Source organism: Streptopelia decaocto (genome assembly GCF_964273445.1).
Source record: "Streptopelia decaocto genome assembly, chromosome: 10".
NCBI lineage: Eukaryota > Metazoa > Chordata > Aves > Columbiformes > Columbidae > Streptopelia > Streptopelia decaocto.
Genome location: NC_138665.1, coordinates 10,804,952 through 10,829,894, shown reverse-complemented (window position 1 = coordinate 10,829,894; position 24,943 = coordinate 10,804,952). Strand labels below are relative to the sequence as shown.

The 24,943-nt window shown below is 40.3% G+C and overlaps 1 protein-coding gene across 3 annotated transcripts in view; it reads right to left on the bottom strand.

Annotated features, from left to right (window-relative positions):
• Positions 1–14,956, bottom strand: part of MTM1 (myotubularin 1) — a 39,041-nt gene extending 24,085 nt beyond the window's left edge. For 2 of the 3 annotated variants that reach the window (XM_082061803.1, XM_082061804.1), the window contains exons 1-5: positions 14,863–14,956; positions 12,669–12,822; positions 2,792–2,863; positions 1,767–1,839; positions 172–266 (exon numbers count right to left, since the gene is read on the bottom strand). In XM_082061803.1, coding sequence (XP_081917929.1) covers positions 172–266; positions 1,767–1,839; positions 2,792–2,854 — 231 coding nt within the window. In that variant the 5' untranslated portion in view covers positions 2,855–2,863; positions 12,669–12,822; positions 14,863–14,956. Of the gene's footprint in view, positions 1–171; positions 287–1,766; positions 1,840–2,791; positions 2,864–12,668; positions 12,823–14,862 lie in introns of those variants that run through there. The other variant, XM_082061805.1, reaches the window with a different exon arrangement.
• Between the last annotated feature and the right edge of the window lie 9,987 nt (positions 14,957–24,943).

The window sequence follows — 24,943 nt, the reverse complement described above, 5'->3', positions numbered from 1 at the left end:
ATATTACAGATCATTTAAAGTAAAAAGCCTCCCATGCAATTCCATGAGTGTACATGTGCCAAAACTAAAACAAATGAACTGTCCACAAAATAAATCAAAGACCGCGGGGGCGAAGGGAAAGGGGTTTAAAGCCAACTCATCCCACGGAAGTAATTGTGGCATATTACTCACATTTTCCACACTTCTTAGGTACAGCCTGTAGTTTGTGATGTACACTCTTCCTTTAACAGGGCCATTAAATGGACACATATAAATAACATCCTTGTCTGTAAGAAATGCAGCATTTCTTAAAGATTGCAAAAAGAAAAAAATCAGAGCTAAGGACAGCATCAGTTAAGTAGCAGTAAAATAAAGAGAGCTGCACTCATAAGAGCCAGCTTAAGAGATGAATTAATTTTAAAAGTTATACATTTTAATTTTGTCCACTTGAATTGTTAAGAAATTGTGAAAGTTTCATATATTAAACTTGCTCAACTTAAATCAGATTTCAGTAGCCCTCCTAATTAATTTGTGTTCTTCTCTTTCTTGGCACTATGTGGAAGAGGGCAGGACATACAACAGCGAGTAGATTTAAGTCCTCTCTGTGATTACTGAACCAGTCTATTCACTGTCCCAGAACAAATACATTCTTCTGTTGATACATTACATCTTTTGGTGCTCTGCAACCAATACTGCACTGAAGTACATAGTTCAAGTTGTAAAGTGTTCAGGGAACTCACCATCCCAAAGACAAACATTGCATTTCAATTTGAGGCAATCAAATACAGCAGGCCCATCAGCACTGTTTCAGCAAGGACAGTTGCAAAAGTAGTACTAACACGAACTACTCAAAAGAGAGAGGTTTAACTGAAGCAATGCCATTGAAGACTTAAGTGAGGCATTATAAACCACCTGTTTCCCCCTTTCCACTCATTTCTTTCCGTCATTCTATTTATCTGCCTTCCACCACAAGCACCTGCCTTCCAGCCTGCTGCCCCAAAGCACAGGCAATTTTCATAACAATCATATCAAACATTCATCTTAGTCCCACACCCTCCCCATCATGCCTTCCCCACAACTTTCCTCATTAAACACATGTGTGCTTCCTCTGAATCACCATTTTGGTTTCACCTCAGCCAACCTCAAAACAAACCCACCTAATACACCCTCAGGCAGAGGGGCAGGAGAAGCTTCACAAATGAAGTTCATTCTGATACCTCAACACAAACTTCCATGAGTGGAAAGATCTTCCATCAAGTAAGAAAGCACTGTACACAACACATTTGTCTTCCTTATACTACAACATTCCTGTATGTAAAGGCTAACAAGTGCATAGTAGCTACGTGCATGCCATGTTGTGTCAAGGAAGCGTAAGATTGTACTTAGGGTAGTCATGGTTGGGGCTAAGGTTCCACACTACTGCACAAGGTATCAATACCGAGTGGATTATATGTAGAATTCTCTTGGCTTTAGAAAGCTTGGAGGGGCTCTGGTCACTAGACACATGCTACTTAGTCTGTGAATACAATTATGACACATCTTCACTTGCAATTCTTTGTATCGGAGGATCTACCATGTGTGGAAACCAAGATTTTAAAGACTTAAAAAGTTATTAGTGATAAGTGATAAAAAGTCCCTATCACCATTACATAAAAAATTGACATCTTAGCATGACCTACCCTGCCCCCAGTCCAAACCAGTCCAAATTGTGAAACAATCCAGCAAGATAAATGTATATGCCAGATTCCTAAACATACACTACAGTAGGCAGCTATACAGCTCCATACCTGTAACTCTAGTTTCTCCTGGCAGACGAGGTATTTCTTCATTTTGTTCCCAGTTAGTTCCATCTTTTAGAGTCTAAAGAAAGATAAGTACAACAGCACATCACATTTTATTTACAATTACTTCAAGTTCCAGATTAAAAAAAAAAACTAAAATCTTAAAGGTAATTACTTCATGGGAAAGAACAGGTTTTTCCACAGTAGAAATTGTCAGACTGAACCCAACCAGGAGCACAGTCCCCTATCCTAAACTCCAACTCTTAAACATGTAAAGGTTGAACAGACTTGAAACATAAGTATGTTTAAGTCTTTCTCCTTCTAAAAAAAACCAGTTAACTATATTTGCATTAAACTGGAAATAAATTTCTATACTGTAAGGTCTCTGAAAAATTTGTGCATTTAATTTTCCAGCCATACTGGGCTTGGGAGAACAAATCAGATGAAATCACTTAAACAATGTGCTCATAACTATTACACATAATATACTAATTTGTGATTTTCCCACTTTCAGTAGTTTTTAAGAATGATTAATAGAAAATAATCACTGTTTTTGAAGGAATGTTTAAAACACTGAATAAAACCTCAGTTTCTCTTTTCTTGCACACAGGTTACATTTTCCTCAGGCACGCAGCATCAAAAAAGCAGAGCTTTTTAGATTGCTTTAATGTATTGCCCACAACACACGGACATTTTAAAACTGGGCAAACCACACGTAAGTAGGTATAACTTAACCGCAGCACAGAATCTTTCTGCAGCATCAAAAGGCCAAAAATTTTCAAGAATGCCACAGATTATTTTGAAGTAGAAAGCAAGGACAAGAATAAGTGTATTAGAATTTATTTTAATGAGGCTCTTATAACTTGTGGTACAGAGAATATTTCACCTGTTCACTCTGAAAGATATTGAAATCAACTCAGTATATACATGCAAGAAAAAATTAATTAAAATACTCCTTTTTCTACCCAAATATGGAAGATAATGATCTCTGGGACCTCTGATGTACAAAACATGAAAAAAGTTACACTCACCCTTTTACCTGGGGAACTGTCCAAGTAGTTTGAATTATATTTAGGTGCTGATGATGAAGCCATACCGGGTATCTGATGAGAAAGCACAAATTGGAGACTTACACTTCCTCCTGGACTACATCCTACTTACGGGAGACATTTAGACTTTGGAGGTCCACAGGTAGACACCAAGACCCTCCAAGAATGTCTTGCAAGGTACCATTAATTTTAAAAATTACATAATGCCTTGTAATTGAAGGTATTATTTAAAAGCATCTAAATCAACCAAGAAATTCATTACTACCTCTGGGATTGGTTCTTATTATAAGGAATACTATGACTCAAGCTGCGTTTTGGAATCCAGTTGTTTGAATACTATTATTAGTTCAGCACACAGACATTAGAGCGCTTGTTTTAAGTGACAGGATACACATACTATGACACGCAACCTACTTGGAACATTTGCATTAAGACTTCATTTAGGAAAACAGGAACAAACTATAAAATGATTGCAGGCTCTTGAAATCACAAGCATGTCAATACACTCAAGTGTTTCAAGAAGTTTAAATAAAATTTTAAAAGGAGAGAAGGAAAAAGCAGGAGTTCCACAGTACTTCTGCATTTAAAAACAACCCCCCATTTCTTAAAATGAAACTTCAGTCAGCACACCAGAAGGGGGAGTGTCCAGCCTTCTGGTCTCAATAGCCTTGACATGTTTAAAGAAAAATGGTTGTATTTGCTTTTAAATGGTATCGATTGAAGACAGAATCACATGATACACGATTCACCTTCTTAGTATTTCCTGACATCACACAAGAGATCTCCAGAACAAACACTGGGAAAATGCTCACACTTGAAGTTACTCCAAACAGTAACTCTGTACCAAATTCTACTTCCCTTTCCCTACTCACCCGCCCCTCATCAAGCTGCTTTGACATCCTACTGCAGTTTTGGAGAGGTTTTGTTTGTTGGTTTGGGGCAGGGGGAAGTGATTACAGACCACACAGTGGTTGTTTCTATCCCAGAAATGAAACATTGTAGCCTTACACATGCACTTTCCCTTCTCAACACTGAAAATGCCTGCACAGATCTCCGCACCTTAAGAACTTGGCCCCTGCGTGACAGTGGACTCAAAGTGACACCTCACACGTGACAGCGACAGAATAAACTGCGAGATCCAAAAAGCTCTGAAGTTACTATAACAATACAGGACTTTGTCTGTACAGGAAGGAGGAAAACCACAACCTTCAGTTGTACAGGTTTATTACTGCCTCCCAGTGCCCAGGTCTTCTGTATCTCATAAAGAAAACACAGGAAACCTGACACTGTTTAAAATTGTAATATTCATTGATACAGTTTATCAGTATAAGAATCACACCCTTCCAGGAAAAAAAAAAAAAAAATATATATATATATATATATATATATATATATATATATATAGGAACCCACATTCAGTTGAAAAAGGAAGAAAAATGCCTCTGTGAATGCCTGTGTGACCCTGTCCCCGGGAGGTATCGCTTCCTTTCTCGGTCTCCAGCAGTCTCAGCTTTCTCCAAACACTGAAACAGAGGGGTCCTGAACTAATTTTAGTGCAACTTCAACAATTTAATTGAAAAGCTATTAGCAATCAACACTAAATCTCTGTTCTTTCAAACTGTCCTCCACAAAAAAAAACTGTTGCAACACTGGAGACTCATATTTGTCTATAAAATGTAGAAGATTAAGATATTTTCAGTTTCTCCTTCCTTGTAATGTCTTATGTACTATAAAACTTAAGGCAGATTTAACTTTTTCTATATTGCTATGTTAACTTGTGAACATCTAATATTTGTTCAGAAGACTTCCTTTAATTTACAGAAGCTTAATTTTTCTAATAACCAGATCTTTATAAAGGTAAAAGGTATATTGGCTCAGAAGCTTGTTTTAAAATGTTTTCCATATGAAATGATTTTTGTTGATATTTTAAGTGAGAAATACCATGTGAAACAAAGAGACAAAGGCACAGCAGCCCCAGTTTTCCTATGCCAGCATAGAAAGTGGTTTCAACTAGAGCTCACATAAATTTAAATTAAGGCTGCACCAATCATGAGAGAGACAAGTGAGCATAAACAAGCCCCAGACAAGCAACTCGTAAAAGATGTGGCAACCCTGAATGGATCTGCACTGCAAAGTGGAACTTTTGCCTGCAGCAGGTACAGGCACGCCCAAGCCAGCCATGGATCTTGCAACCACAGGTACTCCACCACCAGCCCCAGGACAAGTGTCAGCAGAAGCCAGCAGAGCCTGCACAGGGTCCCAGGCGCTCATCCCATCATTGCTCCCACTGTCCACGCCCAGCAGAGCAAAAGCTACTTCAGAGGTTCCTCACGCCTGTCGGTGCCACCTCCAACTGCAGCAAACGTCCTTCTGCTGCTCACACAAGAAGCAGTATGAAGGGTTTTTAAAGCCTTCCATTTCCTCCTCTGCTTTCTGTATTCTTTCCTCCCTTACTGCACATTCGCTAAGTTTTGGCTGAACTACAGTACCACATAAGGTGAGTTATTATAAACCTCCCCTCCACGCTGCCACCCCACCAGGGCACTCCAGCCGAAGGAGATGTCTGTGCGTACGTGTTTCTGTGGATGTAAGTTTACTTTGTGTAAAATTTCCCCAACTCTCCATGAGACTGATTTCTTTAAACATATTTTACAGCGAGAATCAGTTCACTCACTGATTTTATTTCTATAGAATATTTCATTATAGAATTACAACCAACTACTCTGTTTTATTTCCAGCACATTAATGGTACATATTATTCTTATTCAGAGATAATTAAGTTGAATAAATACGTATGGAAGGTAAGGTGTTATCCATCAGATTTTTTTAAATCCATCAAACATTTTAACTAAAATGAATGCAAGTTATTTCATCAGTATATAAGCGGAAGAATTCTTTTAATGCTATCTAAACTTTGCTTTGAAATCCAATCATACTTTAAACACACAAATATTAATAAGCACATTTGTAAGACACACCCCCCCCCCCCCTTTCCCTGATTTCTGTAGGTAAGCTACAGTGAGGTAATTAAACTTCACATTATAGAACACCCATTAAACAGCATTCAGAACAGCTTCCACTTTTGACGTCAGTACAAGGCAGGCATTGATAAACTGCTGTGAGTTCAGCACAGAGTCACACCAGAGGACCAGGACCTGGAGCACCTGCCCTGTAACAAGAGGCTGAAGGAGCTCAAATCATTCAGCCTGGAGAAGAGACAGCTTCAGTGGGGCCACCAGCACCTTCGAGGTGGTTACTGAAACCAGGGTCCTCAAAGTGGTGAGAGGACAAGATGCAACAGAAACTGAAACAAACTTGATTCCATCAAGATTTAAGGAAAAAAACCCAATACCTGACTCCTCCTGCACCGTAAGGGCACTCAGGCAGTGAAAACAGGGCCCAGCGAGGTTGCAGTTTCCATCTCAGAGGTATTTAAGAGCCAAGTAAATAAAGCTTTGAGCAACTGGGTCTGAACCTGCTTTGAGCAAGGGGTTGAATTAGAGACTTCCTGAAGTCCCTTCCAACCCGATTTACTCTATGTGTCTGTGATTTCAGGCAACAGACAAGATTAAGTTCTCATTTAAAAGTACCCACCAAACACAGACACCCTTAAAGAAGTGGATTCCTCTACATCAAAAGAGCAAACAAGTTTTTAAAAACATTTTAAATGAACATGAAATTTTTAATTTTATAAAATTATTTCTTTTTCTGTCAAATTGTAGAAGCAGCTTCTGGCAGCCTCCCAAAATAATATTGCCACAAACAATTCAAAAACATACTTCATCATGGTCCTAAAATAGCAACAACTTTCTCATTATCATGGAGCAGCAGTAGTCCTTCCACACAGGGAAAAAAACCTTGCAAGTAATTTTCCACTGCACACACATTTTATTCCCCAGTATCACAAATATACTTCTAGACTTGCACAAAAATTGAAAACCATACAAACCTCACCCTTGTCAGCAGCTGAACAAAAGTACAATTACTCTGCAAATTTAAAACAAATCAGACAACTTTGTTTATGATATTCTGCAGTTATAAACAGTTGAACATTCTTCCCCGAATCTAGAATAGGAAGAAGACAAAGCAATTTTACTGGATTTAACTTGAACTAATAAACAAAGCTTTGTTAAAGTTACCAGAACTTAATATAGTAACACTACCAAGAAACGTAGGCTCCAAAGATCTTACAATAACAATTAAACTACTTGGGATCTGTATTTTCATTGAAGATTATATTTATGCTTGTGCTTCCTAGGATTCATGGCAATGGAGGCACAAAGACATTTGAAAGGGTAGGCACAGAAAGCCGTGTTTTAGAAGTCAATTCAAGGATTCTATCTGCTTTTTATGAATACACCTTGACAAACACAAGCATATACCCACACAGAAAGTGTAAATAAACTCTAAAACATGTAAATAAGCTTTTGAAGATTAAGAAACCGGAAATGACCAGTTACTCTTTCCTCAAGGTTCTTCGCTGCCCAACAGGCTAGAGTCTGCATGCAGCGCAGCTTGGAAAGGCCACCAAGACTCATAAGTGACGTTTAGATTGACAACTGCCTGGTGAATCTAATTTTCATCTTTTATGATCCAAGAACAAGTTAAAGCTCATTCAACATTTCGCTGGTCCTTTTAGGGCTTCATCTTCATACCAGAATCACATCAAATAATTTGTAACTAGTGCGTAACTGAGTCATGCTTGTATCAAGCTGAAGTCTTTACACTAGTTCGTGCCAAAACATAAGGTAATCTGCATATGCCAGAGGATTACTACCACAAACATCTGAGATCAAGTCGACTGCATCAAGTAGGTTGTGATCACCTCTTCACAGATTTTAAATATTTTTGACCCTCTGTCACTGGATTAAAACTTTTGGAAAAAAACAAACAAACAACACTTTCAAATTCATCCCTATATCAATCATTTGGAGCAAGAACAATTTTGACAACAACTTAATATAAAATTAAGGTTTTAACTATGTATAGTCTCTGATGTTCAATATGTTAATCTGGAAAGATCGAGCAAATTAAACTGCTAAATTACCATACACAGAAGACATTTGCAGAATATACTGAGTAAGAGGCAAACATGATGAAAAGACATTAGTGACACATATTATTACAGCTGAAACAGTTCTGGGGGTGTGCATGTGTGTACATACATAAAATACCAGGGCAATTGGTTAAGCATGAGAATTATTTGCTTTTACCAGAATCAGATTTATCCATATAGTAAAAACGAGCAACTACAAGTTCAACTGAACATTTTCTAGCAGCATTCTGATTTTTGTCACACATCAATAACCATGGCACAGGATAACGCCAAAGTTCTCATAGTCCTGCTCCAGATAATGATTTGTACAAGAATGAAAAACTCTGTGCATCCCCAAGGCCACTCCTAAAAATATCGTTACAAAACGTACTAAGTCACTTCATTTGCTGTCATAGTAATACAGAAAACAAATAGAGCACTTCTAAGAAGAGTTACAGTTACAATTGGACAATTATATGACACTTGAAAGCGGTCAGGGCATTGGGTAAGTCATTTAAATCTGCAAGGCATCTGCCAGTCTAGATAAAAATGAAGTTATTTTCATAGTTAGACCTGATACCACATAAGGAATTATTTCAAAGAGGAGAAAAATAGCATTATGTTAGTAAACAATTTTTCATTGTGTTTGAGAGGTAAATGTGAGTTACTGCAGGTATACAGAAAAAGCTACTTGCATCCTCATATACACGGAAGACGCAAAAAATGAAAAAGCAGATTTATAATTACAAGGTTACAAGGTTAGAGTTTTATTTGGTGCAGTAAATACCTACAGAGCCAGTATGAATACACTGCCTTCTGTTTTCCATAATAAAATTAAAAGCATAAAATACAAAGTCCTAAAAACAAAACCTCAGCTGTCAGCAGCATGACTGCACAGAAAACACATAATATACAGGTTTTCAGGAATAACATACAGAATAGAGCAGAACTCTGGGAATTTCTCACTAAGACAGTTAAAAAATTAAGCTACAACAACCAGGAAGGGAGAAGAAAGAAAATATTTCATTCTAAGTATTAAGAGGAAAGGAACATAAATCCTTGGGAAAAAATCTGAAAAACAGCAGTCAAGCCAACAACAGCACCTAAGTTATCACAGAGTCACCAAAATAACCATCAGCATCTTTAACACTAGTAAATGAGGATTTAATCTAATGAAGTCAAGAGTAGTCATTCATCTCATTAACGTTAATAAAACATATACAGAGATCCAAAACAAGTCCCGAGAAAGAGCTACAGCAATGAAGGTAGTTTTCCAGTCACCAGCTGTCCCTAACCAAATAGCACCAATCAACCAAAAAGAAACATGGTGAGGCCAAAGTGCCACAACCAACCAATCAAGATGGAATAATTCATCTCTTTCATCCATTTAATCAGTTATATTTTATCACAAAGGAACTATACTTAATAATGGAAACAAAAATGAGGTAGCAGAACTCTACAAAGTTTAACAAAGCTGCAAAAAAATAAGTAGAATAAGGCAGAACATTCCAGTTTCCAACAGAAAGTTAAAAAAAAAAAAAAACACAGAGAAAATCCAGACCATCGAAGTACTTGCTTATATTTATTTCCAAAGGAAATTTAAAAAACTCATAAAAACTTTGTGCAACAGTGAAAGATACCAATGCAGGGTTTGTTGTTTGTTTTTTAATCATGTTATCCATGCTCACTGACCTGATATATTTAACTACTTAACTAAAAAACAGATTTTAACATTTAAGAGTCATACAGTACTGACATCAAAAACACAGCTAGTGCAATGCCAACTCAGACATCACAGTCACATGTATTTACTTGTGGCCAGTAGAAATTACATGTCCCTTGTTATGCAGCTGATGGCAAACAGAAAGAAAGGAAAACTGACCTACCTGTGAGATTTAAGTATCATTTAAACTGGAAGAGGCCCAGCTAAACCACTTAAGAGAGCATTTATTATTTCTTACCACAAGCGTTCAAGGACAAATCATAACTATGATGCACACCAACAAACCACCTTTGTGTATCAAGTCATAAGCTTATACCTGTACTTATTCCAGAGTGGATCTTTGGAGTCAACATGGACTGCTAGATCATGGAATCTCCTATTTCTTCTTTATCATCACAGTCACAGGGTGTAAAATCCTTCCAAGTGCAACCTCTTCGTAATGGAGCCTGCAGCCCTTACGTTTCCTCAAGTGGATCCTCATGATTCTACTGGTCTGAGACTGGATAATGCCACCAGTGGGTCTTCTCCTTTAATGTCTAAATTATATTCCCCATTCGCATGTACTTACTAAACCTACATTTTCCAGGGAAATCATATGAGCATTCAAGTGTCTTTGAAAGCCTTCTCAATTTGAGCTATAAAGGGAACACTAAAAGCATGCCAGCAGTGCAAGCCTCAATGGGACACTGTGCATGCAGAATGCATACTAGGACTTGCCCTTCTGCACTGTAGTTTCTATATCAATCAAATTCTTCAGTAATGCATTATAAAAAGTTCTGTATCCTACAAAAAAAAATGCATTACTTAGAAAAGAATTTGCAATCTGGAGCTACCTGTTAGCTAAACATCAATTCTCACCTAGGCTCTCTGTCTTTAAGAAAATTGCACTCCAGAATCCCTCATGTTGCAAATTCTCCGCTAGACTGTGAATAGCAACCTGTACAACTCAACACAAACTGCTGAATTCAATTGTGAAAAATTAGAAATGCTTCCTTTTCCAGAAAAAAGTATTCTCTTATTCCCTGATGTGCCCTGTATTTGAAAGAGCAAGTCACTGTCCCCAAAGGACTCAATATGAACAAGTGCAAATGAACAAAAGTTCACAACAGTGAAGTGACTGCTAATTCAGCAAACAAATTAGAAGTGCACCAGTTGCCTGCCCACTCCTATTTCATAGGTTCCCTATACCAGGAAGGAAGGAAGACCTTACACTAACAAAAAATAATATCCTGACACTTAAGTCCTACAAATGGTAAGAAGTAGCAACAGCCTGGCAGAAAGTTTGGCAAATATCAGTGCCATCAGATCCTATGCACTTCTGTGTATATTTTTATTAAAAAACAAAAAATCTTGTAGCTTTGCATGGAAGCCATGTATTGGATAAATAATAGCTAGAGGGAGTAAAAAAACTTCAGTTCTGACTTGATTGATATTTCTCCTGTCTCCATTTGAAGGTTGTTTTATTTTTTTTTTTTTTTACTGTCTTCTCATAGAATTTGACTCCCATCCTATTTTCAAAGTAAATCACAACTTCCAACAAGACCTAAAGTTTGTAACATTGCTTCTTCTAATTATCAACCCAATTGCTTTCTCCTCTCAAATTACATTGAAAATGTAGCTTAGGGTGATATCCCTAGCTTTTATCCTGCCAAGCTTTCTTGTAAGAGAATTGCAAGCTCTCTCACAAAGAGAGATTATACAGCGTCTGTGATGGTACATGTCCTGCTAAGAAACTTATCTGCTGATGAACTCTGATCTGTTAGTTAGATATTTCTTGTGCTTTATGTCACAGTAACAAGGAAAAGTAGCACCTACTTCAGTGTTAACAAAAGCAATTATTTGCTAAGGCCTGTTTTCTAGCAATTGTCAGAGGTCTGTTCCTTGTAACTTATGCTGACAATTATTTCTGTCTACTTGTATTCACTTATTGCCTCTCCTTGTGTTTATTCTATGCATAATATCTTTCTCTTGTGATGTTTCATTTTTTCCTGACTTTTTCTTAATATTTGCTCTGGTAACTGAGTTCCAAAGTGCAAGTTCAGTCATGCAAGTGCATCAAAGAAAGTACTAGATTTCCCTCCATGCATGTAGCCCTGTACAGCAAATAGTTGATAAATTTAGCCAGATTAGGTGGTATGACAGAAGTGAGTGGGTTTTTTTAGGAACCATTTGTCACATTACCTTTAGAGTCAGCATTACATCTGTAGGAAACCTATGCCTGAAGGCTGATCTGTGGCTTTCTAAACCCACCCAGTCTATTTTCTCTACTCTGCATCCCCTGCAGGGAATGTATACCTCCCACATTGTCAAAAGCTGATGCGGTTGACAGGAAAGCCTATGGGATAGCAAATTCAGCTTCAAAGTTTTCTATTAAGAAAGCCTTCAGTTGCTCTCTGTTCATTCTTCTTGAAAGATATCCCCTTAGGCCACTGCAGTTCTATTGCTAAAGATTTAACTGATGATTCCACAAGAGAAATGGAAATTCCATCTGCTATATAATGATATACCATATATTTAAAAAAAAAAAAAAGACAGTGTAACAGTTAAAATAACATCCTCTACTCAGGCTTTCCTCCAACCTCCCTTTGAGAACACATACAACTGATGCATCAGACTCATCCTCTTTCATCTGCTGTGTTTAGTTCCTTCTTCCACTACATGGGTGCTTCCTTGAATACACATAATACCATGGAGAAAGTACCATTCTGAGTTTGTCTCTGTTTAAAAAGAAGTAGACTAGGGACTATGAAAAAGTCATTCACAAATCATTCTTTGTTTCAATCTGTAAGAACAGGGAGATTGGGACTATCCTGCCTAAGTCAGTCACAAGGCAGCATCATAATTTTGGGTGTGCTCTGCTTCAAGTAACAGGCAAGTACTTTGCTGGGCACAGAAAGTTACTTCTGCATTCCACATCTGCCTATGTATGTTATGCATTAACGGGTCCAGTAACACCACACAATCTCTGGCACACAGCCTTTTCACTCATTATATGCAACAACCCAGTAAAGAGGTTGTACACCAACTACTTGGCTTTTTGTTGAAAAACACACACCCCACCTTACACCAAAGCATAACCCAGTCTATTTGAAAACACTTACTTTTGTGTTCTCTTGCTTTGAAGCCTCCAGGTTTAATAAGTCATTTCAGTTGTAGAAAATATAGAGACACCCACTTCAGTGCAAGATGAGAGGACAACTGTGTTCATTCCTTCAACGTTCAAACAAGATTTTACTTTTGTGCTGTAGCTGGCTCCTGACAAGAATGAAACAGGTAGGAAGACATTGTTAGCACTGCCAGAACATTTCAATTGACATTACTTAAAAAAAAAAACCAAACAACTTCAGAAAGGAAGCAAAACCCCAGAATAGTTGCTACTAAAAACATTCTAGAGGAAGGAAACAAAGAGTACTAGTTCTTTTAATGTTTTATCTTGTGTCAGAAGGTTTGGCATCAAGTAGTTGGAACTAAGAAGAACTTTCTCTTCTAAAACTTTAAGATACAGTTTTGAAATGTTTCCAATGACCTTACACAGACTTTTAACGATGCTTATGGTCCCCACTTGAGCATCTTTCTGCACAAGTTAAGCACTTCCTCTCTCATCCCTTCCCAAAAAATACTGCAATTAGTTTCTTTTCCCACATAAATTTAGGAATGACTTTCATATGAAAGCTGCTATGTAACTTGGCAAAGTCAGAAGGAATAGACCGTGAAGCAAAACTTATTTTAAGCCAATTCAAGTTCTTAGAAAAATTAGTATGTTGTCTCCTTTAAAAGAACACACACAATATTAAAGATTTACAGTTACTTCTGATGAAATTAGTCCTGCATTCTAAATCAACTGTTGTTAGTTAATGCTGTGACTCTACAAATCACGAACACATTAGAGTTTGTTCAAGCTCAGTGATGCTACATGCTCATCTGTTTGGCAACTGCTTCATTTGGAAGTTTCCTTCTGACCAAGCATAGAAGAATAAACAGTGCAAAAAGGGAAAATTCTGCATTTTATTGAAAACTCCTCTGTATTGCATCCCTTGTCACATTTGCCACAAATGAAGCTACATACAGCCCCCAAAGTTCTGTGTGTTAAGGTTCATTCCACTTACCAGCTTTGTTAGTAACTGTACAGCCTAACTTTTTTAACCACTCAAACTACAAATTAACATTAAAAAAGAAACTATAACAGGAAAGAGGTTCTGGTTTCGCACAGTGCTAATTCTTGACCATGCGATACCTGCCCTCCAAATCTGGTTAATGATAAACAAATATATGACTAATAGGGTGCAATGAGCACAATACTGCACCAAAACAGGTATTATGCACTAGAGCCAGGACACTTTTCAAACATATATAGTTTTGGCTAGTACCTACCATGACAAGTCAATCTACAGGCCAACTGCAAAACACCTGTACCTTCACAGTTTTAAAACTGAATTTGCCTATGATGCTTTCTATAGTACCAAGAAAAACGGTGCTTTCTGTGAAAAGCAAAAAAGCTAACACCCTTCTTATGCTTTTAATTACATATACAGCAGAAAACAAACAAATGCACAAAACAAACAAACGATGGCTCACAAGAAGTAGCAGTTATACTTTTTGACTACCATAGCACAAAGACCAGCAAGCAGAAACAATCTATCATCTTCAAGAGTCACTTCTTGTTCTAAATCAACTAAAAACATTTACTCCGAAATGGAAGGTTTCAGCTTTTCAGTCGTGAACACTGAAACAAGCCACATGCTTCAGAACAAAATTTAAGCCAGTCAGAAAGGGCTTAAAAATCTGAAAGCGAATAGAGCGCTCCGAATATTTTCATATCACCGGAGAGAATTTATTTTCTCAGGAAAGGTGAAAGTCACAGCTCAGAGGTGTCTTTGCTAAGCCGTGCCGCTGGGCCGTGCCGCCTCCAGACTGACCCAGCACACCGGGGCCGGAGCCCGGGCAAGCCGGGGCCGAACGGCAACAAACGGTCCGGGCAGTGAGACCCGCAGCCGCTGGCAGCCACGGGTGACTCCGCGAAGGGGCTCCCACAACAGCAGGATGGGCCCTCACAGCAGAACCGCTGGACTACCCGGGAGGCGAAGAGGCAGCGGCGGGGAACGCGAGAGCGGCCGTGCCCTGAGGGGCTGGGCCGGAGCGAAGGCCCGGGCCGGCAGCAGCCCCCACCTGGGCACGGCGTGGCGGGGTGGACGGGAGGAAAAGATCCCTGGGGCGGGGAGAGGCCGGAGGTGCGGGGACAGGAGTGGAACCCGCCGGGGTAGCCCCACTGCCCAGCCCGGCCCCACCGACACTCACCGCGACGCCGCCGCGGGCCCCAATGCGGCGCCGAGCACTCCCCGCCCCGCGCGGGCCCACCGCGCCCGATCACGTGACCCGCCGGCGCCCGCCCCGCCCCGCGGGAGCGCTCCCCGGGGCACGCCGGGAGCTGTAGTCCCGGGGCACGCCGGGAGCTGTAGTCCCGGGGCACGCCGGGAGCTGTAGTCCCGGGGCACGCCGGGAGCTGTAGTCCGGCACCTTCCCTCGGCAGCCTGAGCGTTCCTAAATGAAACAGCCGGGAAAAAGGAGGGGAAGAAGAGGAAAACACGGGACATGCGTCCAGTCTAAAGCACAGCGATGATCAATCAGTGGCCATTAATGATTAGATATGATTAAGGGAGTGGAGCATCTCTCTTATGACGAAAGGCTGAGGGAGCTGGGTCTCTTTAGCTTGGAGGAGACTGAGGGGTGACCTCATTAATGTTTATAAATGTATAAAGGGTGAGTGTCAGGAGGATGGAGCCAGGCTCTTCTCGGTGACAACCAATGGCAGGACAAGGGGTAATGGGTTCAAACTGGAACACAAGACGTTCCACTTAAATTTGAGAAGAAACTTCTTCTCAGTGAGGGTGGCAGAGCCTGGCCCAGGCTGCCCAGGGGGGTTGTGGAGTCTCCTTCTGTGCAGACATTCCAACCCGCCCGGACACCTTCCTGTGTAACCTCAGCTGGGTGTTCCTGCTCCATGGGGGGATTGCACTGGATGAGCTTTCCAGGTCCCTTCCAACCCCTGACATTCTGTGATTCTGTGACATCCCAGCAGCCCAAACCTTCCGGGCGCTTACTGACTACAAAAAAAACTAGTAAGTAAAATAATTGGGGACGCAGATGCCAGGAGGATTATTAATGTAAGTTAAAAAAAAAAAAAATAAACAACAACAACCAGAACAAAACCAATGGAAACACCAAAACACACACACACAAAACCCAACAAACAAAACCAAACAAAATAACAACAACTGCAACAGCTTTATAAAATGCCCCGTTTCTGCCGCACCAAGAGCAGCTGTGTACATCTAGAGGGCAAGGTGGTGATTCAGAAAAAACCCTTTGCTGTCTGATTCTATGTGCACTCAGGAAAAGGGGATTTGTGTATTATAAAACATTTTTGATGTTATAAAATGTATTTTGAGTTCTAGAACAACTGTGTACAGCTTCTCTGGTGGTGTGGCCAGCCCTGACTCGTTCCCTGCCAGTGGTGCCTGTCCCTGCTTTCAGGACTGGATGCCACAGAAGAGCTGATCAAAGAAAAAACAATGAAGAAAATAATAAAAAATAAAAGTAACCTTGGGCTCTTTCATGATCGCAAGCAATTAGGAATTTCATATTTTGTTTAACTCAGATCTCGCAGCTCCAGCAGTGCCCACCTCACACCGGCGCGGTGCCAGCACCATCTCTTTTGGAAGGAAGATCTCCACCTGTCAGTTTGCGAGTATCAGACCGACAACCATCACCTCTGCTGTTCCATACCTTCCTCAAAAAGTCTTTCTCCAGTTTGATTTTGCCAGTTGTTCATTGTGTATGAATAAATAGTTACACTCTCTCAAGAGCTGACTGAGCTAAAGGTGCTTTGAGATGGACCATGCGTTTGTACCAGACAAGATCTACTTTCAGAAGGGGCCACAAGATAATAATTTTAAAATTAATTTTATTCATTACTTTTAAGTGTCTCCTTCACTATCAACGATTTACACTCAGAATTCCAAAAACTTTAGAAAATCAAAACCAAAAGATGCAAGGGAATTGGGCTGGTACCTCTTGTAATGGGAAAATTGTTTCTGGAGTAAAAAATATTTTTCTACAATAACCATGATGAAACCGTGTGTTTTACATTAATAGGCAGCAGAGGCAAGCAGTGAGCAAGAGGAGACAAAACGTTAGTTCACCTCCGTCATGCAGGCAAACTTGTCTGTTGTCTTCCAGAACAATATGCCTTTGCTTCTGACATCATCCTTTCAGTAAAAACTAGCTAGAAAAATCACTGATGAGATTTTGGAGACTTGGTTTTCTTGATTCAGTGTGGTACATCCAACTGTAAATCATAAATCAATATATTGGTTTATATACCTATTTATACCTATAGGTGTACATTTATTGTTCTACATATATGTGTCTGTTTACACACAGAGGATTCTTCTTATTTGATCATTCATTCAAGGTTTGATTCAGATGACATTTTAAAGCTTTTTCTCTGACATAATGAAAACCAGAATTTTTTTTTTTTTTTTTTGCGTTGCTAATTTCTGACACTTCATGCCTCAGATCACTAAAAATGCTCTCACAAATTTCTTTCCATCAGTTTTGTCCTAGACCTTTTCCAACCTGGCTCATGCATTTCTTTAAAAAGACAAATTCTCAAACAGTCTCTTGCTAATATGACCTTTAATGATCACAACTACTATTCCACCCTCATGTGTCAAATGAAATACTCTCCACCCTTTGGTGACTCTGTCCTCTCCCTTTTTTTCCTCCTACATTTCTAACCCACCTACTGGCACATTTTTGAGGGACTTCTTACATGCCTTCCGCCTTCCAGCAGATATTAACCCAGGGTCACTCCTCTAGTCACTCTACATTTTATCCTCGGACCAAGTGTGCTACAGCCAGAGTTCAAACAATAATTTCTGCACAGATTTTTCACACCTATGCCCCTTCACTGCAGATTGGCACGCGTTCCTAACTAAGCTCTCGGCTTGTGTCTCTATTACCTTTTTTCAACTGTTCAGTGGGACTTTACCTCCCCCTGCCCTGCCAGTCCCACACCTGCGTGGTCAGATGCCTGAAGATGATGTGAACTGGAAGAAGCGTGCTTTGATTCACCTGGCCGATGATTCACCTGATGGCTATTTGGATCTGCAAGAGCATATGTTATTAAAGTTGTATGTATGAGTGGGGCTCTGGGATGTTTAGGCTGTCTCAGTATTTCTGAGCCTGGTCCTTGTTCTTTTGTATTGCAGCATATGGTGCCTGGGTCGTAATCAGCCCAGACAGCACACAAACACTCCAGCCTCCAATCCCTGGACCATCTGGATAGAAACTGGTTAATTGACAACCCTAATGTCATTTTAAGCTCAGTGTAGTTAAAATAGCGTCTCTTCTCCCACAAGTACTCTCTACTTTATCTATTACACTATTATCTGCCTCTGTGTAATCATCTCTGAGTCAGACCTTTCCTTAGTCCTTTGTGTTCAGACCATATCTAAGTCTGTCCATATCACCAAAACTCCCATCTTCTCAAATCTCAATTACTGCAACATCCTTCCCTCTGGCCTTGGAAAATATAACCTTGTCTTGCTCATATTTATTGAGAAAGCTTCTACGAAGACCATTTTTCTTAGTCTGTCATTTTCACCATGTTATATCTCTCTTTTCATCCCTGTGCTGGCTCAGCCTGCTCTATCATGTCGATCCTTACCTATAGGTCTTTACTTTGAAAGGCCTCCATAGCCTGTCTCCACCTCACTTGCCATTTCCATTCACCACTGAGATCTAATTGCAGCTCCAGTCAGCTCGCAACACCAGTTTTCTCAGCCCACTTGTAATACATTTAAACAGCTTCTTTTGTGCATGCTTTTGGCTGCCTTTTATTTCCAAGGATTCTATAAACAGTCCAGAAGTTACAGATTATTTTTCTTCAAAACTCTCCTCAAAACTTTTCTTTCCTGCAATGTCTATAATACAGTATCACATTTCTTTATGCTGCCTCTCCTGCCTGTATTCCTCAGTTCTCTCATTTCATACTTTGTAAAGCCCTCAAGGCAGGACCATCCTTCATGTTGGTCTTGATCCATGATGGGGTCTTGTAGCACTACAGTAATGCAAATCATAAATACACACGTGGAACCAAGATGCCAGGGGGAACCTAAGTATTATGAGATTGAATACAACAAAGTGCAATTTGGGAACATAACCATACCGGATAACAATAATAACTTGTTTTCCTACTATTCTGGAGAGTACGGGAGCCAAAACTAAGTGGAGGTGGGGAGTCTGCATCTTTAAATCAAGTCCATAGGTCAAGTTAAAGGTGATTTATGTCCATATACCGCGCAACAATTTTCACTTCGTTATAGTTGCTGTTATGACAAATAAAATGGAAAAGACAATGTAGTGTTAAACGTATCATATATACATAGGTATGTCTGTATTTTCGCTTGTGGACTTATTTTTTTTTTTACTTTAATGAGTTAGATATTAGAAAAGATATGGTACATCAGTGACTCTTTTGCTTTTCTAGCACTGTGCCACTACACCCTTCGTTTCCTATTATTGTCCTTTGTTTGTTAACTTGATGTTTATTTTTGTCTCTGCTAAATAAAGACTGCCAGATTTAATTTGTTAAGCTGTACTTTAAGACCTCTTTAACCTATTTCTATCTAGCTTTTCCCTCAATTAGCCTAATCATTTCTTTATCAAGTAACATGTTACCAAATAAAACACCTAGAGCACCCTAAAAAAGAATCTGCCCCTTGCTGCTTGACTCGCAATAGCAATAAGGTGAGTTATACAAGAGGCTTGTTGTATTTTTGGATCCTGTGGCTCCCAAGGGCTGGAAATAGCAACTGTATTTTGGGAACAATTTTCAGAAACACTGACTGAATGTACATACTTGTTATTGTGAAATCAGGCAGATGGTACCTTTCAAATACCTAGGTTTTGCATGCACAGTACTGCTGTCACCAAAACCTGGCACATGGCAAATGAAACATACATATACATATATATGTATATATATATATATGTGTGTATATATATATACACACATGCATCTGCTGTGAGTAGTAGACAGATGCCTCCTATTAGATGCTGATTCTTTGTCTTAAAAGACAGAGAAAATTAATATCAGGTACTTGCTGATTCTATAGTTAGGTAGGAAAAAATTCCATTATATTCTCCATGCAAATATTAGAAGAAGTTAGTGTGTTTTATTTGAGAAATAGCCGCATTTCACTGGAAGGCAGACTGATTCTCACATGTATTGTACCTAATTTGCATAGTATGGAAAAGGTTTCAAGAGAACTGGAGTTAATTTGGATGAAAAGAACCAAACAAATGGAAGCTGGTAATATCCACTGAATTACCAGAACTGTTAGTGGAATAAATTTTAGTACCATCAGAACAATACCCCATATTAAGAGAAATAGAAGAAAATCCTCTTAAATTAAATAGCACACAAAGGAATAAGCTTCTAGTACACTTACATGTAAATTGCAATAGAAAGTTACCTGTTAAATGTGTAAATACAGCTCATAAAATAGAAGGACCTTAAAAACTAATACCTGTTAAGTGTTTTGCTTTTGCCCTGTGCTCTGAAGTTCTCTGAAGGGCTCAACTTTCATTCAAATCCTGAAAGAACACTAGTGTCACAGGGCAGCTGAGGCTACCTCAGTGGTAGGGAAGTGGTTAAAGTTAAAATCGTAAAAGCGTAGCATGTTGGCATCAAACAGTTTTATCCACATAAAAAAACCTGTATGAGATGGACCCCCCAACACCCTCCTCCTTTTGTCAAGGTCCACACATGTACAACTTAAACTACAGTAGTGTCTGAATCACTTAAAATTCAGCATGCAGGAGTTATTTTAATCATGCCAATAAGTGCAACAGAGATGTGCTGACAGAACAGATTTAACACATGCCCTATTCAGAAATACTCTTTGTTTTACAGTGCAAGAGTCAGGGCAGCTGATGGGGCAGGAAGGGAAACATTTTCACCAGCACTTACTACTCACAGTGGAATATTTGTGTTTTTTGAAAGCACAGCAAACACAGCACAGCCCCTCTCAGCTGTCATCCCCCGACAAAGAGGAGGTAGTTTTAAAATTCAGACAGGCTCCAGGCAGCAGACTGCGGCTGCTGAACACTGAAGAATCCCGAGGTCCCAGAACCAGCCAGAAAACCTGCAGCAAGATCAGCGCTGGGAAAGCCCTTTCCTCTTTAGAAACAATTTTTGCTTGATTTCCGTGATAGTATTTGGTGTCATATTGTCAACAGAAGTGACTACTTACACAGGACAGGAAACCAGTGAGGTGACAAACTGTTCTAGGCACTGCTGCCCACCAGAGCTTTTCTGAATTTTCTCTCTAAAGCCCATCTGATCCATTAATTCAGAAGAAACTCTGAATTCCCAGGTGCTGGTGATGAAGTTCAGGTTGGATTCAAGCCTGTGTCAGCAGAGGCTGCCAGTGCATAGCTAGACAACTTAAGAATATGGTTTCTTTTGGGTTCCGCAAAGCTCATACTTTATTGATTTTGGTTTAATTCAAATTTCCCCTGACTATTTTTTGTCAGGAAAATGGATCTAATATTGTTATTCTTTATAATAAAAAAGAAAACATACCACTGTAGCCAATTTGCCTAAATATGTCATGGTGGGGAGAAGAAAAACTGGGTTTCAGATGCAGTTTTCTTTAACACTGTTCAGAAAATAGCCATTTATTGGCTTAAGCGGTTAAAAACAACTGGCATTCATGGTGTTAGCAGGAGTCTTTGCTGCAGCAGCCAGTGAAGGTTTTCCTCTTAACTCCAGGGGGACCCAGGACCGTTCCTGTGCAACCGAAAGAGCCATGCTGCTGTGGATTAACTAGCCTGGCTCATCTTTGCACTCTGGTGACTAGGAGAAAATAATTTCATTATGAAGCAGAATTTCTTCAGTTGATCTAATGAGTGAAATAAAACCCCTATCAGCTCTGCAAAATCACTGAGACAAGTGAGGTCCTTGGAAGCCCTGAATATCATATCAGATGCTGATACAGGTTTCTTCAGATAATTAGCAAAGCTTCAAGCAGCCACCTGAAAGAAATAATGGCTTTTATTGGAGCTAATGTAGTAATTTCTTCCATGAAGCTTCTCGTGAATAATTCTTGCTGGAAAAATTGTACATGATTTCTTTTCATTTATATTTTAATGCAATTTATTATACAACAGCGACCTCCGTTCAGGGTTCAGAAGATCAGAGTACTTACAGTAATCTTCACAGTACTTTGTATCTCCAGCTACAGCTTACATTCACAGCATGAAAAGAATAAGAAGTTAATGTACCAAATCAGAAAGTCTCTGTGTGGCAGTGTTAATCTCAGTGTTGAGTTATTATTTATTAGTAGTATTATGGTAGCATCTAGAGACCAGGGCCTCATTGTGTTGGGCACTGCATAAAATACACAAAGAATATGTTTACTCTCTAGAACAGCTCACAGTTTAAGTTCGAGGATGTGGACAAGAGATACTACAGCTATCATTACTGCCACAGCCAGAGGCAAAACTCTTTTCATGCTTATTGTGGATGCTGACACCAGGAATAAAATTACCTACTGACAGACAATTAAAATGAAAACATTATTCTGGAATCATACCTCAAGGTGCAAGAAGATGAAAAGAGCTTCCCTGCCTGATTTCACGCCAGGCCAAGCACAGTTGCAGATGGTGTCTTGCTACACTCTTGGGTACATTAACCATCCATAAGAAGCTCAAGAGGTGTCAGGCATTTGAGCTTCTAAGCCAGTCGATCATGGCAATGTCTGCAAGATGAAACTGCGGGTAAGATGGTGAAGCAGTTACATATCCCTGTGGGTTAGAGAGTACTGGAAAAGCGTGCATCTGTGGTGGTAGATCTACACATGGCTTAACATGCTTTCGGCATAGCAGCCGGAAATGTGGGTATGTTTTCTAGCTTACACACTGGTAACCATTCTGAGATTCAATGGCCTTTCTTTGCTATCTCTAGTAAATAATGTTGGGCTCCTGTATGTTGAATGCTGTATTTATATCACAACTCACTTCTAGGAACTTTCCCACGAGAATGAGTCTGATGCAGTCATTTCTGTCTGTACCTGGGCACCCCCCCACTAGATGATTTTGACCTGCTGGTTAACGATACCAAATGCAAAATACACTTGGGGTCTCAATGTAATTACCTTGGACAGAGTAAACAGCCAGACAGAAGGGGGTGAGCATCCAAATACTCACCAGTTCACCCCTCACAACCTCAGGTTCCCGTCAGCCATTCTTCACTGCCAGACACAGCAGTCCACAGATTGTCATCATGTGTATGCAGGACTATGCGAAGAAAATAAAGGAAATGTACAGTTGTGTGAGGAGATATATTAAAAAAAAAAAGAAAAAAAAACAAAACCAACAAACAAAACCCAAAAGAGCATACCTTAATTAAAAAGTCAGAATAACTATAAATACCAGATCTATAAGAAATTGCTTCCACTGTTCAGGGGCAAAACTAGTTAAGTAGCACATTGAAGCTGAATTGGGAATCCAAGAGCAGATACCCTCCTGGAGTGCTTGTGTAGCTGAACAGCACGAACTCAGTCTCTGAGTGTCTGCAAATAACTACAAATGCACACAAACTGTGAGACACCAACAAAACACTAATTTTCCAGGTAGGTTCAGAGCATGCCCTGAAATTCATCGGTATAAAAACTCACTTCCCTTTTCAGCAAGGGATTGGGTTCTCAGTCACTCAAGCAGCAAACCTCAGCCTGTTGCAGCTAAGCATTTACAAGTATTTAGTTTAAATTTTTCTTTGGATACTCCATCACTGGCCACAGGCAGCGGTAACTGCTGCTTTTGGCCTGGCAAGGGCAGCTGTAGGCTCATCTGCTTTGTGGGGCCCGTGCTGCGTGGGGAGCGGGTGCTGCAGGTGGCTGCTACGGTTCCAGGACACTCTTGGATCTCATTGACACAGTAAAGCAGAGACATGGGACTAATAATACTACTTGGCACTTTGACAGTCCTAGCTGCTCAAAGCACTTTATCAGTGTTAACCAATTGCCCCTCAAACTATCTCTGTGGAAGAGGGACTATCTCAGTTTAATGGGTAGGTAAGCTGAGGTGCAGAGCTTGGCTGGGACACTCTGATTTTCAGTGACAAGCACACCACTGGGCTAGAACCCTCAGCAGAAGAAGGAAAGGGCTCTGCAAGGCAGCAAAGGAGCATCCCATGCAAATCAGCTGTGCAGACCCACCAACCACGCTCCCAGCTCTCCGCTAACAAGGAGTCACCATTATATTTCTGTGTGTTCTGGCCTGAGCACAGGCTCTGAGGGAGGTGACCATGTGACAGGATTTGAGGAAAGGTCATCCCTGTGCAGAGGGGTCACTTAAGGCCACAAGTGAATTCCTACCTGTAAAATCTATCTCCAGTGCATTTGTCCACTCTCTCTTCCTTCCTTTCCCTCCATCCTTCATTCCAGGTTGGCCCCAGGTGATTTTGCATTCACTGCAGTCCTGCTTTGGCATCACAGCCGCATCCAGCCTGGTATTAGCTCAGTGATGCTGCACCATGCTACCCAGAGCAGCACCGCTCCCCAGTCCACGCAGGCTGCTCCCCATCTGAATGTGTGTCCATCATCCTACTTCCTCTGGAGATGGATCAGAACTCAGCTCTGCCCCTTTTCTCCTGCTCGATCCCCACAGGTCCTCTCTCCCCTGCTAGCTGTCTGGGTACTCGCTGCATTAGCTTGGTTCACCGTGGGATGCTACTATCTGATTTCAGACACAGGTTATACGTCAAAACACCTTAGCGGAGTAGACATCTGAAGGTTTGAAGCAGAAGCAGGACTGCACCTGCTCTTCATGATGCACAAGTGGCACTTTCAAAGAGTTTGTTGGAAGGGATATTGGCCTAGAATAGTGACCCACTCAGGTTTTCACCGTGACCCCAGCCCCTCTAGCAGGGTGAGGTGTGCCATGTCCCAGAGCTGTGAACCAGGTGCTGAGTAAAGCAAAGACCTTGCCCAGAAGACAGGTAAAATCCATGGCTCATCCTCCTCTGCCTACCTGCCTTGTTGCATGCTCTCCCTGGCTAGGATGAGCCAACTGGCTCTTGAGGTTGGAAAATTAAGACACCGAAGGGCCTGACTCACTGTCCCATTCTGCCCACAACCGGCCATATAGAAACAACCAGCTTATCCTCCCAGATCTGTGAAACAAAGTCCAAACTTGTGCACAGCAACCGACAGTAATACAACCCACTGGCCGTGAGACATAGCTGCCAGTCCTGCTTAACTACACTTGAAATATCCTACTGGTGTCTGCCTGCCTCATTAGGTGCTTA